The 14,093-nt window shown below is 37.8% G+C and overlaps 1 protein-coding gene across 2 annotated transcripts in view; it reads right to left on the reverse strand.

Moving 5' to 3' along the window:
- ALCAM (activated leukocyte cell adhesion molecule) overlaps positions 1 to 14,093 on the reverse strand; it is a 115,595-nt gene that overhangs the window by 7,722 nt on the left and 93,780 nt on the right. The window contains exons 8-15 of one of the 2 annotated variants that reach the window (XM_064725072.1): positions 12,444 to 12,573; positions 6,810 to 6,922; positions 5,832 to 5,967; positions 5,623 to 5,756; positions 4,051 to 4,183; positions 3,321 to 3,359; positions 3,059 to 3,176; positions 1,085 to 1,141 (exon numbers count right to left, since the gene is read on the reverse strand). In XM_064725072.1, the coding sequence (XP_064581142.1) occupies positions 1,085 to 1,141; positions 3,059 to 3,176; positions 3,321 to 3,359; positions 4,051 to 4,183; positions 5,623 to 5,756; positions 5,832 to 5,967; positions 6,810 to 6,922; positions 12,444 to 12,573 (860 nt within the window). The remainder of the gene's footprint in view (positions 1 to 1,084; positions 1,142 to 3,058; positions 3,177 to 3,320; positions 3,360 to 4,050; positions 4,184 to 5,622; positions 5,757 to 5,831; positions 5,968 to 6,809; positions 6,923 to 12,443; positions 12,574 to 14,093) is intronic. The other variant, XM_064725080.1, reaches the window with a different exon arrangement.

A 14,093-nucleotide genomic window follows, 5' to 3' on the forward strand; every position in this document is an offset into this window, starting at 1 on the left:
CAAGAAATTGGTGACTGTTTTTAATTTATGTCACTTTTGTATTAGATTTGTATTATGAACTGACACTTTCAGAGATGTTTGGTAACTATGCCTTTTCTCTGAAATGGAACTGAGTGAAAACTAGTACAAATGCTGAGTCCTGTTGAAAACATACTGAGTTTTTTACATCTTTGGCCCATCACATCTGACTCATATGCTTGTTTGCTATAAAATATCAGAAAAGCAGAACTTTTAAGGTTCAAGTGTTCACTTTCAGAGATGCCAGCAACCTTTGTCATTACTGTGACATAAGAAACATTCTAGGAGCTTGATGTGCTCTGAGTGTGAACAACTTTAAGACTGCTGCTGTGATTCAGCTGGCCCCAGCAGAAATGATGGCCACTGGATGTCGAACCACTTCAACCTTGATCTAGCCTTATGTGACTTGAGATTTGGGCACCTCCCAACCACAGGGATAAAAATGGGGCCAAGGTCCAACTACAAGCCAACTTCCATGACTAGAGAGCAGGGGACAGGGTGTTGAGTGCACTATTTCCTTTCTGAATCTTTCATTTCTGCTCTACCCTCCTCAGCTGTTTCTGGCAAGGTGAAAATTTCATATACAAAGCATTTACCTAACGTGGGTGTCCTGCAATCTCTCAACTGACACTTGACACCAAAATATTACAAATATTCTAAAGTGCTGAGTTATATTCTTTTCAGTGCAGATTAGTTTACAACATCCTTTTTGGAAAAAGGAGAAATCTGCTGAGAACAACTGTTTGGCCTTCTGCTCAGATGAAGGAGAAACAAGGCATGCTGGGGTAGGTAGCCTCAACTCTTTATTCAAGAGGAGGCTGGATGCAGGATGTGGAATACAGATGAGTCTCTGATTTATGGGATAATATTCACACTGAAAAGAATATGTGGCAATAATCAGCTTTTCCATCAAGTGAAGCTGGGGCAGTGAGTAACTGTACAAGTGATTTATTGTGAATATACTCCAAGGCTACAAGTATAATTCCTACTTAGTGTGGATGACAAGACAATAGAAGATTATACAAACCACAACACCAATAACAGAAAAAAGTAATGTTTTTCTTGCCTCGGCAGACTTGGAAAGTTCTGTGCTGCTGCCTTCTCAGACTTTCCTTTGGCGTCACTTTGGGGATAGAGATTAGGTGAGTTACTGGTCAAGGGTGGGTTCAAAAAAATACCTGCTACCTGCTGGCCTGGATGGAGGGGGGAATTGTGTCCAGAGGTGTAAGTTGCTTTTTGCAAGGTCTACTTTGATTGCTAGGGCTATGATTTATAATGAAAACTTTGTCAGAATAGGTACTGACATTCTGCTTGCTCCTGCAAATATGGTGTGCAGAAAGCAGGGAGGACAGCAACAGGTCAATTTAAAAATATACAGAGAACAGGAGATTGTCAATGATGATACATCAATTAAGGGAGTTGCATGCCAGCAACCATGTGTCAAATACAGAGACTATTGTTTAACTATAAAGGCATTTTTGTTTCCAGTGAACCTGTCTAATCAATTCTAGGTCTAATTTTTCCTCTAAGCTTTAGGAAGAGAAGTTGAGCATGAGGAAAAGAATTGGTGTCCATTTAGATTATGCCATATCCTATCTTTGAAGCAGAAAAAAATTGTTGTAATTCATAAATTTATTTCATGCTATATTCTACAATTCCTGTCAGCTCTTCCCACACTACTAAATGGTGCAAGAAGAGATATTTTACCTTCTCTGCCCTCAAGCCACCTCATCCAAAGAAACCAAAAGCAACGTACCACAGTTTCATGACTCCACATTCACACATTCGAAAAGGACTGACAAAGTCATCTTAGACATTATTGCAACAGTAGCAAAGCGTGGGAGGAAGAGCACTATGTTGTTACTTTTAATATTTTATAAAAAAAAAGCATAAGCTTTGGGAAAAAAAAAACCAAAAAAAACCCCCTATAGTGTCCAAGTGTGGTTCTGTGCATGGGTAATTTATAACAATTCTATATTTGGAAAACTTCAAAAACCTGATCAGTTATGGTTGAGCCAAAGTCTTTATGTATTATCCAAAAAAAAGAGCATTTCTTAGCAGATGGAGAATTCCTTGTTGTACTTTTGCATCAGTGAAAACACATTTGTTCACAGTAAAATCCCATTGGTATATTTTAGATTTCATCTGATTCAATTTTAATGGAAGATCGTACTAAAACCAAGTGAACTTTAAGAGTGCTTTTACACCTGCACTGATTGGAGCAGGTTATGCACAGCCACTTAACCTCCCCTGCTCAGAAGCAGCTGTGAGAGCTGTCAGAAAGCAAGGCTGTCAGAAAGCTTCTCACTGCCCCAGCTCTCCCTGGAGATAAAGGTAAGGGGGCAAGACCAGATGGGGCACACAGCAACAGCCAGCCTCAAAAGGATGGAGCAACACGGTCACTTCTTGACACCTTCCCATCTGTTTTCAGAAGTGAGCCTCTGTGACAAGGAAGAAAGTTGAAAATGGAAAATGCTGTTCTATGCCTATGATGTGTAAAACCTGGACTGGGATGAGAGCTCCTAGATTTTTTCAGCAACAGAAGCTCTATTTTTACAAATTTTATTTAAGAAACGTCAAAGAAAAAATTAGGGATCTCTCTTCTCCCTGAGATGGTCGAGTCTTATTCTGCATGTTATTCCATTTTCAAAGGAAACAAGGCAGCCAATTTCTAAATGAAGGCAGTTTCTGGCCCCAGTACAGCCAGACAGACTTCCACACATCAAGTTCCACAATTAGTACTATATCTAAATGCAAGAGCCAGCACAGACTTGGCTGTCAGGAAACAGGACCTCATTACTACTATGATCTATGAAATCTCAGAACCCCACCTCCAGGAGATGAGTCCCATTAAACATTAGGACAAGCCAACCAGAGGTACCAAGTTTCCTTTTGCTGCTATCAAGTGCACCTACTGTAACAGCTTTTCCCCATTCCAGAAAACTGGAATGCTGTAGAGGAAGGAAAACAAGTAAACATACATCTCTTCTTATCACTGTTCTTTTTCAAGCTTAGTATAAAGTTTTCAAAAACTTCTTACTTTGATTTCTTCACATAGAGCCAGTAGACAACACCTGCAATCAGAGCGACCAGCAGAAGACCGACCACAATTCCCACTATTAGCTTTGCCTGGTCATTAACCTTTTCACTATTGTCATCTGAAGCAAAGAAGAAAAGTTAATGAGATGACCTATGAAAAAGTAAAGCATTGCAACATTTCTAAAGAATTTTCACCAGAAACAGAAAAAGGGATTAGAAAGTTAAAAAAGGAATAAAAAAAAGAGAGAGGAAACCATACATACCACCTCTGTCCTCTGGCTCATCATATTCTGGAATACTTACTGAAATGAAAAATGTTAAAATTGAATTAAAGACAACACAGACCTAAAAATCACCTTCAATTACCTATCTATAGCAATAATAGAAACTGCAACAGTGTTTTCCAAACAAGATATTTTATCCCATCTTTAAATAGAAGCCTTTCCTTTGTAATTATACTATATACATTAGAAGAATCCTACTTTAAACCTGTAATATTCAAGTCAGAAATATTTCTGACTGAGAATTTCTGTCCTACCTTTCCATAGCTTCTCACTACCTTTCATCATGATATATTATTGAAGCCCAGTAATTTCTGTTGTGAGTCAAGTCATGCCAATAAACTGTAATTTAGGGACTAAGAAATATTGTTAATTTTGTAATAAATAAATATCTCTGTCTATTAAATAAAGTATTACTTTGCAGTATTTTGCACTATTATGTTGTACTATTATTTCGTAATATTGTTTACTTTTGTAAAGTAAAGAAAGCCAAGAAAGTCATGAAGACTAAGTGACTTATTGTAGAAAGCTATCAATAAATTTTATGTACTACTGATCCACAGTGGATTTACAATTGCTTGACTTAAGACAAAAAGGTTAAATATCTTAGTGTTAACATTACTATGCAGCCCTACTCTTCATTTGAGTGTGATGTATGGGTACTTTATGAGAAACTGTAACTTTAAGGAAATTATCTTTAGAGGACACTCACTAGCAGAGACGTTCATGGAGGTCACAGTCCTTTCTAGCTCATTTTCTGCAATGCAAGTTAAAGTTACATTTTCCTCAGGAGCAATTACAATTTTACTGGAAAATTTCCCATTAACATATTTTGTCTCCTCTGTCTGAAAAGGTGAAAAATGAAGATTAGTATCATTTAAAAACACAAAGAACAATACATATATCACTTGTATTACACAGTGAAAATGGTCAGAGGGAAATAACTTTCAACTTATATTTCCGTTTTCCAAACAACAGCAAGAGAAATACTACATTGTTTTATTAAATGATAGTGTGAATATTTGAAAGAAAAAATGGCCAAAATATCTAGTTACAGATCGTATAGTGTGTACTGTAAGACCAATAATAAAAAAGCTTTTTTCTGAAAAATTAACAACATTCTGTATTTGCTTTTAATTCAAGTATTTTAAAAAATATTCCAAGTGAAAAAATGTTTAAAATTTCAAACTTCTAAGGTGTAATTTTTTCCATCCTGCTGTTTCTCATTTATGCCACTCTAAGGGAAAGGATTGTTCCAAGTTTTCCAGTTTCCAGTTTTCCAAGCTATTTCCCCATTAAGCATTACTTTGCCAATCCATGTGTGTCTAGTAGCACCTACAGTATCTGTACTATAATATCAACGTGTTGTTCCTTAAATTTGCTGCACATCATTCTTGGATTAATGCAACACCTAGGGAAAATGATTTGCAATCATTTATATAGCTTCAAGATACCTCCTGTCCTATATCTACAAGTAAATGGACCAATTTTGTCGGCCACACATAATTTCTGTGGGCTCAAAGCAAAACCTAATGAAATGTAATGGACTCTACAGGAGCACTGTACATTCCCCTTCCAGCCACTGACTGTAGAGAGGTCTCATTTATTTTTCCTGCTAAGGCAAAATCTGGCAATGCTTTTCATGGGATTTGGTAATCCATATAAAAATACTTCAGTTTGCATATTTTCCAGGTATTTTCCCTGCTATATATGAGCTCTTCTTATTTATCCCTCAGGATGAATGCATAATTGTTCTGTTTCCACTGAGAAACAACAGGTATAACCATACAAAAACAACTCTAAATATTAGGATAAAAGCTGGAAAGCACATAAGGAACTATAATGAATGTAACTTCTGATTCACACATGCCAAATTTCATTACATTTCACTCAGTTAATGCCTACATCAAGTACCCATTTGCTTTCTAATGTAAGTTCTACAATTCCATCATTATTTGCAAATTCTTTATGCAATGGCAAAATCAGCACATTACCCAGATAAAACGACTAAGTACCTTCATTTAAAAAATGCATATTTAATTTGTAACCTTTTCTTTTTGCTTCCAGCTTCAGCCTTTGCTATCACCTGTTCTACTCAAAAAGGCTTTATTATAAAAAAATCATCCATGTAAGCACATGTAGCTACAGCTACCATTTAACCTTCTCCTAAATAAACAAAAAAGACTTTTCTTCAATCTCACTACCTCAAAAATGTTCCTTGATTTTAATTTTCACTTCCTACACAGTACTTTTTGGTGAATAAAGTAATAAGAAAGATACTTGCTTTATTTAGGATGCTTCCGCTGCCCGTAACTGTCCACTGCACTGCTGGCTTGGGGAAACCTTCCACATGGCAGATAATTGTCTTGGACATTTTATTGGTGTTGGTTTTCTTGGTCATTTTGATTTGAGGTTTTCCTACAAGAACAGTATTACAGTTAACCATTTTATTTAAAAATAACAATTAATAATTGTAACTGTCTGCTTGCTCACCTTCCACAATAAGTTTAAGTGTCTGTCTTTTCCTCAGCCCTTCGACCTCCTGTAGAGTAGTTTCACAGACATAGTTTCCAGCATCTTGATACTGAAGACTTGAAAATGATGGACTTGTTTGCATTCTGGTATTGTCCTGATAAAGTCAGGAGTTAGAAGTGACAGAGATGGACTCACAATAAATTAACCCCTTAATGACTACTATCAACAGAAGCTTTCACATGCTTTGGAAAATTAGAGCCTCACTTTTTTAAGCTGTTTCCCCATTAATAAGTACATTTGAATATACTACATGAAAAGTGGAAACTGATGGAGATTTATAGAAGCCATCTCCTTTCTTCTTGAACAATTTTGCTTTTAAATCAAGAGCATAGATGGGATCAGTTATTAGCTGTGAGCTTTTCTAGTAGGCCGGCCAAGAGCATGAGTGATAAAACATTTGAGACACAAGTAACTCTCCTCTAGCCCAGGCTTATGAGATCAACATATGCTCATAAACAACCATTACTATAAGTTTCAAGCACTATAGTTTTGTATAAAGCCACCTCTTCAATAGCTACATTTTTCACCATCTAACCTTTGAACCCTTTCCCTTATGTTTATCAGAACCAAGACCAAGTGCACCTCTGAAAAAATGCACCAAAATTCCTCCAAATGAACTTTTCTTCTTAGAAGAACCTTATTCTCAAAGGGCCTTGTATAGACCATTTCACAGAAGTTGTATTTGTGTTACAATATGACATAATTCTCCCCATTTGGAAGCTGAGCTGATAATTACAGTAACTGATTTTCAGTCATCAATGTGAGTAGATCTCATTTTAACCACATGCGTAAGACCCATTTTAACAATATTCTTTAAAAAGCCCAATGAACAACTTCCTTCCTTCCTTCCTTCCTTCCTTCCAAAACACTGAAGTAGCAGCAGTAACATAAAGAGGTGAACACCCAGATGGAGTGTGAAATAGATGAATTACTGACCTTTATCCAAAATACAGTTGCATTTCTACTAGAAGAAATTGTGCATGACACAGGCAGGGCCTCTCCAATCTGTTTTGTGACTTCTCCACTAGGAGTGAGCTGCAAATCCAGATCTGGGATAGAAAGAACATTTGTAAAAAGTTAATCTCAGAAAGCCTGGCCCATTTCAGAGGCTTATCAAGAAAAGAAAATGTGACTAATTGCTCTCATTAAATTCAAGATTTCATTTCTTCAATAAAATTCAAGTCAATTTTACGAGGAAGGGAGATGAGAGAATTATTCTAAAACAGGCATTGCAGAACATTCATATTTTTGCTGTAATTATAGGCTAAAAGGAAAAGCAAAACCTCACTAATCACTAGACAAATGGATACATTTTTTTTCACCTTGTTCTGCTGAAAGAATGGCAGAGTAGGCAGAAGAAGCTGAAGAAGTACTTCACATAACAATGTGTGCATCTCAGAAAGGGATGCACGGAATGCTGCGAGGGCCAGAAATGCATCTTCAGGGGAGGACTAGTGCAGGTGGGGACAGGTTATCCTACATAGTAATTGTGGAGAGAGCAGCAAGGGTCAAGGGGTGCCTTTCTTTGGTGTGATAAAACCAGAGGATTTTCACCCTCAGAATCTGAAGGGGATGAAGAAGGTCAAAGAGGGTGTATGAGACATGATACTGACTGAAGGGGTGAGAAGTCTAAATTACAGGGTTGGGGAACTGCACATGAAGCCCTTTATTTGTTTTCATTTGTGACTTTAAATGCCACTTTTGTGTACCTCGAAAAAGAGTCCAAGCTCTGCCTGACATATTTAAGCTCAAGGGAAATTGCAGTCAGCGACAGCTGTGTTTGACACAAGGCAGGGTGAGAGCCAGTGACAGAAACATCAGGAGACATTGCTCTGGATTTTTCTTAGTTTAAGGATTTGGTGGGCTGGTCATTTTTAAAAAATAATTAATCCTACAGCGAAAGAAAAGCAGAGTTTGCCCATCTTTATTTTGCTTCCCCTCTGACAGTGCCTTGCTTGTGAGCCAAGCTGCCTGACTGAATGACTATCACAGATGTGTGCACACACACAAACACACACAGTCAAAAGCACACATGACTTCATCTCAAATATAGTACTTGCTGGAAAGGGGCTACAAAGCCTCCTTTTGGCTTTAAAGCAGAGCTTAAAAAAAGCTCGAGACAAAAATAACAGTGGAGGAAAGTGAGTTTTCCTTAACAAAACAGTGAACTTCACTACTGGCTTCACTCAGTGGTTGCCCTGGGAACACCATCGTAATTAAAGGTGGAACTTGAGGGAACAACTAGGGCTCAGCCTGTACTACTGGTCTGCAGCATTATTATCTGTGTTACAAGCCCAATGACTTTTCTGAGAGGTCACAAAAAATGCACTTTCATCTGTGAATGAGTCAAAAATCTTGATGAGATAAAATGGCATCTTGTTTCTGTATTCCTATGGGGATTTCCTATCCTCCCTCCTGAAACCAGTAAATGGAACCCAACTATTCTCCTGTGGCTTCCAGAAAAAAAAAAAAAAAAAAAAGAAATAAAATAACAAGACTCCTCCAGTGAGCAGTACATAGATTTCAATAGTGTATGGGATGTGTTTCTTCTAAAACACATTCCATCAGGGCAGAGGGGTGGTTGAAGACAAGGCTATTATTTTTTTCCCCTCAAGAATTTCTTTCTACACGTACTTAAAACTTTTTGTTCTTTGAAGCAAGATAGCACTTCAAACCTAAGAGATCACCAAAGGCCATTCAAAAGGCATTCCTCTCATATTTGCCAAAGGAAGCAAAAATTCATGGAAGTTTTTGCCTTCATCTCAGGCAAGACTGACACTGAGCCCGGAGCAATCCTTCAGCCCAGTTTTCCTCCAGGGTAGACTGACTGTGCCCTGCTGGCCCCTTTGTGTGGTGCAACGGGGACTACAATCCCTCCCACACCCGTCTTGGTTGCTACAGCAGTACAGGAAAATGCAGAGGGTATGAGATGAGCTACATAACTCAGAGCAGTATTTGTATGACTTACAAGGCAAAACAGAATTAAGCTGCTGTTTAACATAGGATCCCCTCCAGAAGCTCTACGTGAACAACTTGATTTCGCTTAATTTTCTGCCAGTTTATCTGTAAGGTCCACAAAGTAATGTGATGTAGTTGTATTTACCTCTCTACTTCATAAATAATCTCATTTTGGTGCAGAAGTATGAGGAGAAAACATTTTCTTGCATATAGAAGACTATCAAAACCAAATTTCTGTCTCCATTGAAAGAAAAACTTTTCTGAGAGAATTTTCTGTACATCTCACATTTGGCTTTGAAATGTTCTTCAGAAACAAGCTCCTCATCAGGCACCATTTTCAATATATGCTAGCTCTTAATGTGGTCTCATTTGAAGTCTTGCATTGATTTCAGTGCTGCCTTTGCATACCAAGTAGGGCAGGGAAGAGACAAATAGTGCATTCTGCACGTACCACCACATCATGTGAGGGAGGTATGGAATTAATGTGGGCAAGACTGGAGCACACATTTCCGTTTGGAGGCTGTGGCACATCTAGGACAGACTCCCAGCATTTAAAGGAGGCCTCTGATGGAATACTGTGCTGCATTTGGGAAAGCTATGCAGGCACCTCTGTGTTGTCTGAACTCCATAAATAAACTAGCAGACAACTGGAAACTTCTCCTAGTATGTGAGAATAGATTTTTCCATGCAGCATTCAAAAGGTGACTTCCCCTGTATTTTCAATGACTTTACTGAAAGACAAGACAAGGCTATAAAAATACCTATAGAGAAATACAAATGCTATACTCCTAAGACCTTAAATATACTGGATGGTTTGCAGAACACATTTTGGCAGAAAGGAAAGCATCACAAAGAGGAAGTTCCACAGACCTACTTACTCCACACTAGGTTTTATGTGCAGAAACAATTACAGAATCATAGAATGCTTGGGCTGGAAGAGACCTAAAAGATCCTCAGCTTCCAACCCCTCTGCCATGGCCAGGAACACCAACACTAGACCAAGCTACTCAAATCTCCACAGCAACAGATAATGAAAGGGCACTGTGGGTTGAAAGAGTTGCTTCTTTACAGCTGAGGGAAGATGCATCTCTCTGCTGCTGGGTGTTTTCCTTGCTGCATTCAGGGTGTGCTTCTACACTTCTGTGAGTGGCTGTAAACAGCTCCTGCCCTGGTCCCCTGCCTGCCAGTTTTGCCCACCTGACCCTGGGCAAACTCACTGAAGGAACAGAGCTGGCAGAGAATTTACAACCTCTGTGAAAAACCACAAATCCACAACATCCATCCTGCTCTGCTGCTGCCTCTGTAGAGGGACAAATCACGCCAGCCATGAGCACTCAGTTCTGCTGGACTTTAAATTGGGACCTGGCTGCACAGATCCTGCTCTGAAAGGCAAGAGCTCAGGTTGTACAGTCTGTCTTTTATGTTCCATGGATAAGGCAGGGAATCTTTCATCCCCCCTCAATTTCCTTCATAAATAATTTCCCTAAGCATTACAGGTAACTCTGATGCTTTAATGTCAATTTTCAGCATTCTGTAAGTCTCATAATTTATAGTCAACTTGGAAAAATGGAGCTTGGTATTCTCTACAAAAAAATATTTGAGGATTATGGCATAATAATGTTTTTTGATAGCAGCAAGAAGCTTTCCCTACCTGGTCACCGAAAGAAATCAGTGCCATTATAATGCTTAATAAAATTGGTTTGGGAAAAGACACTATAGTTGAAATTTAACAAATTACTAGAAATAGTTTCTCTAATTTAAATTAATTTTAAATTAATTTAAATATAATAATTAATTATCTTAAATTTATTTTAATTAATATTATTAAACACGAGAAATAGCCTGCCTTTTGTTGTGCTTGTGGTTGGTCTTTTTAAAAAAGAAAAAAAAAATCTAAAATGCTGAGATTGGATGTGAAGAAATGAAAAGCCTTGACTCGTAACCAATGTTTTTTTTAGTGTGCCACCACAGAGAGGAATATTCATCCATATAAAAGGTGAGCAACAGAACAAAAGAGGGAGAAAAGGCAAAATTTGATAAACATTAGTAAGTAGTATCTGAAGGACAAACTGCAGAAATGCTTTAGACCAGCATCAGAGAAGACAATGAAGTACCTTAAGGATGGTGCATGGTCTGGACATTCAGGAATTACAGAACTATTCCAGGCCACTGCACCTCATTTAAAAAAAAAAGGCTTTATTGCAGATAGAGGTGTTTTGGAAAAAAACAAAATGAATCCTAAGTAAAGTGAAGTAGTAGGGTACTGGAGTGCAGCTCTGAGTTCTGAGTAGTTGCATTAGCTGCCAGCACTGGGAAGATTCATGTCTAGAAATTACATGTTTCTCTGGCATAGTAAAGTTCTTTGAATGTGCAGATAAAATAGAAGACACAGGAAAATTGGCTTGTTAAAAATAACTTTGAGCTGAGAAAGCCATTTTTTTGAGTAATTATTTATGAAAGCAAAAGTAGACATGCAATACACTTGGAGAAAAATCAAAGGGTTGGTTATACCAGAGCAAAGGAACCTTTGCTATCCAGCAGTGAAGGGGCAGCAGCACAGAGCCCTTTTCAGGTTTTACATGCCCAACTTGGCAAACAGAACAGGTGGGCAGGGTAACAATGGATGGTCTTATTAAAGGCAAAATATTCATGAAATATAATAGTGTAATTAATCATATGTAGTGTAATAATCAATAATCACCAATATATTATGCACGTATTGTACCTCTTCCAAGAAAAAAAAAAGTTCAAAACAAAGTATAGAAACATGAAGTTTGTTTTAATGTAAAATATAACTACAGTGGAAGCCTTTAAACTTCATTATCCTTCAGATCCCTCTGAACCTGTCAACTACTGATGATACTGTGAAGACTACAGACAATCAATGTTTTTAGGGGGAAAACTTCTACCCCTGGCGTGAGTTTAACAGCTTGTGATAGTGTAGCAGAGTTTGAAAAAGTTCTTGCTCTTGACTTCTGCATGAAGAGATCAAAAGCAACTATTGCTTCAGTGGTTCAACCAGTTCAGTGGCTGCTCTTGAAGTGTTGCTGATAGTGTGACTAAACAGTGTCCAGCTAAAGAAAATTTACTGAGCTCTGTAGCTCTCATGATGCTGGAAAAAGTAAAAAAAACCAACTTTTCCAATGTGAACATAACGACTTCCTAAGTTTCTTTTCTAGGCTCCTTACACGTTAACCTCATTGAGGGAACAGGAACTTAACTATGAAGAAGGACCTTCAGTGATATTCCTGTGGATTAGCTTCCATGTTTGTCTACATTCTAAGGCACAGCTGGAAGAAAGTAATTTGCCCTAGATACGTTCACACGAGCAAAAGATAAAATAACAAAATTCTCACTGTATGTGACAGTGTAATAGAACCAAACACTATCCAAAATTATGGGAAGTGAAACTATCCAGCCAATGAATTGAGAAAGTCAAGATTTTCAAACAGAAATACACTAGAATAAATAGAAATGTCTGGACACCCCTTCAAACCAACACTTCACCTGTAGGTAACTGCACTAAGCTGCATACACAAAGCAGAGAAATCATCCCAGGAGGTCCAAGATCAGTTTGAATCCTACCTAGGAGTGAAAAATTCAATTACTTACAGTGCACAGTGATGGTGGTCGAGTCCATCATGCTTTTGTCAGTCAGAGAGCACTTGTATTCTCCTGTTGCATTTCGTCTCACATCTGTCATTATGTAAGTATCTGAGCTTCTTATACCTTCTGTTTCTCCCTGCGAGTGGAAAACAAGACATTTACTGTACATGGGCCTGCTAAACTCACTGATTTTTGTTGAGGATTTTTTTAAATTATAAGGATGGTGAAATACTTCAAAGCAACTATTAGACATGGCATCATTCAACTGTAATTACCTATTAGTTAAAGTAACATTTACTTCCTGCATGATAACATTATTTTAAAAAACATTATTTTTAAAAATCAAGAGCTTACTCTTTTAATTGAATGACTAACTCATTTTAAGAGGATGTTACAATACAAAATTTAAAAGTTTAGCCAAAAAACCCAGTCTACTAACAGTAATTGCAGAAATCAAAACACAAAACAAATTGTGTTTCTAAGTCTGGTTCTGATATATTCAGCTTAGGACAAATCACGAACTGAATTGTACTGCTTTGCATGTTTTTGAACAGCACAAGCACACTGGTGTTTTGAATTAGCCAGCAAATGCTGCTTTATGGCTGTCCAGTTCCCCAATTTCCCCCTGATTACTGACTTAGATCAGCTTTGAAACAAACATAGAATGATACCCTAATTCCTATCTCTGAATCCAGAAAGAGATTTATAATACCTGTGAGCCTTTCAAAGAGATCACCCACTGCAACTCTCCTTGAGAGGAAAGACCAGTATCAGGCAGCAGGGAGCCCACAGATAAGACAAACTCGGGTGTTTAGCTCACTCACTGTGATAGCAGAGCAAGGAGAGATACCAGACACTTTTTCACTGGCATTTAGTGACTTTCTAGGATGACTCACTGAATCTAAATGGCTGTTCTGAGATAAGGACTTCAGCTTCTAGCTCCCCTTGCTCTCTGCAACAATTCAAACATGCCAGGAGTCCAGAGTAGTGACGATTATGTTCAGAGGGTGACATGCTGGGTTTGAAATATCTGAAAGGACACCACTTCTTTTGGCTTCTCGCAAGAGCAGCTCTGCTCAGAGCTGCAGCAGGAACAAATAAGGCATATAAAACAGAAATGGGAAGCAGGACATGGGAACAAGGACCAGGAGTCTTAGAATAAAAAGCCACATCCGTCTGTGGATTTCACCAGCACTAAGAAGATTAATGGTAACAAAGCCTTTATTTTTCTCAGTCTCTGTCTTAAGCAATTTACAGATTTGTTCTTCTGTGCTGTCACATACATTATTTTTTGTGTTGTTATGCCACCAAACAATTAACTGAAGAAAAGAAATTGCACAAAGAGTAATCTGTGAAAGTCCAAAAAATAGCTGAATTAATTTGGTGTACTTTCACTGCTGGATCTGTGTTATGACAACAGATGAGATGGTTTTCTTCAAGATCTAAACTGCTGTAATCAAAACTGTTTAATAAAATACCTGATGATGTGAAGTAAAACCTTGTAATTTTTAGTAGGTCTAAACTCCTGAAAAATGTGGGTGGGCTGGGGGGAAGGAGAGTTTTTTCAAAAATATTATTTTCAATAATATTTTCAAAAATATTATATCACACTCTGAGAACACCTCACTCTGAGGTGAGGTGTTCTCAGAGTGTGAT

The sequence above is a fragment of the Zonotrichia leucophrys genome, chromosome 1 (genome assembly GCF_028769735.1).
Source record: "Zonotrichia leucophrys gambelii isolate GWCS_2022_RI chromosome 1, RI_Zleu_2.0, whole genome shotgun sequence".
Taxonomy (NCBI): Eukaryota; Metazoa; Chordata; class Aves; order Passeriformes; family Passerellidae; genus Zonotrichia; species Zonotrichia leucophrys.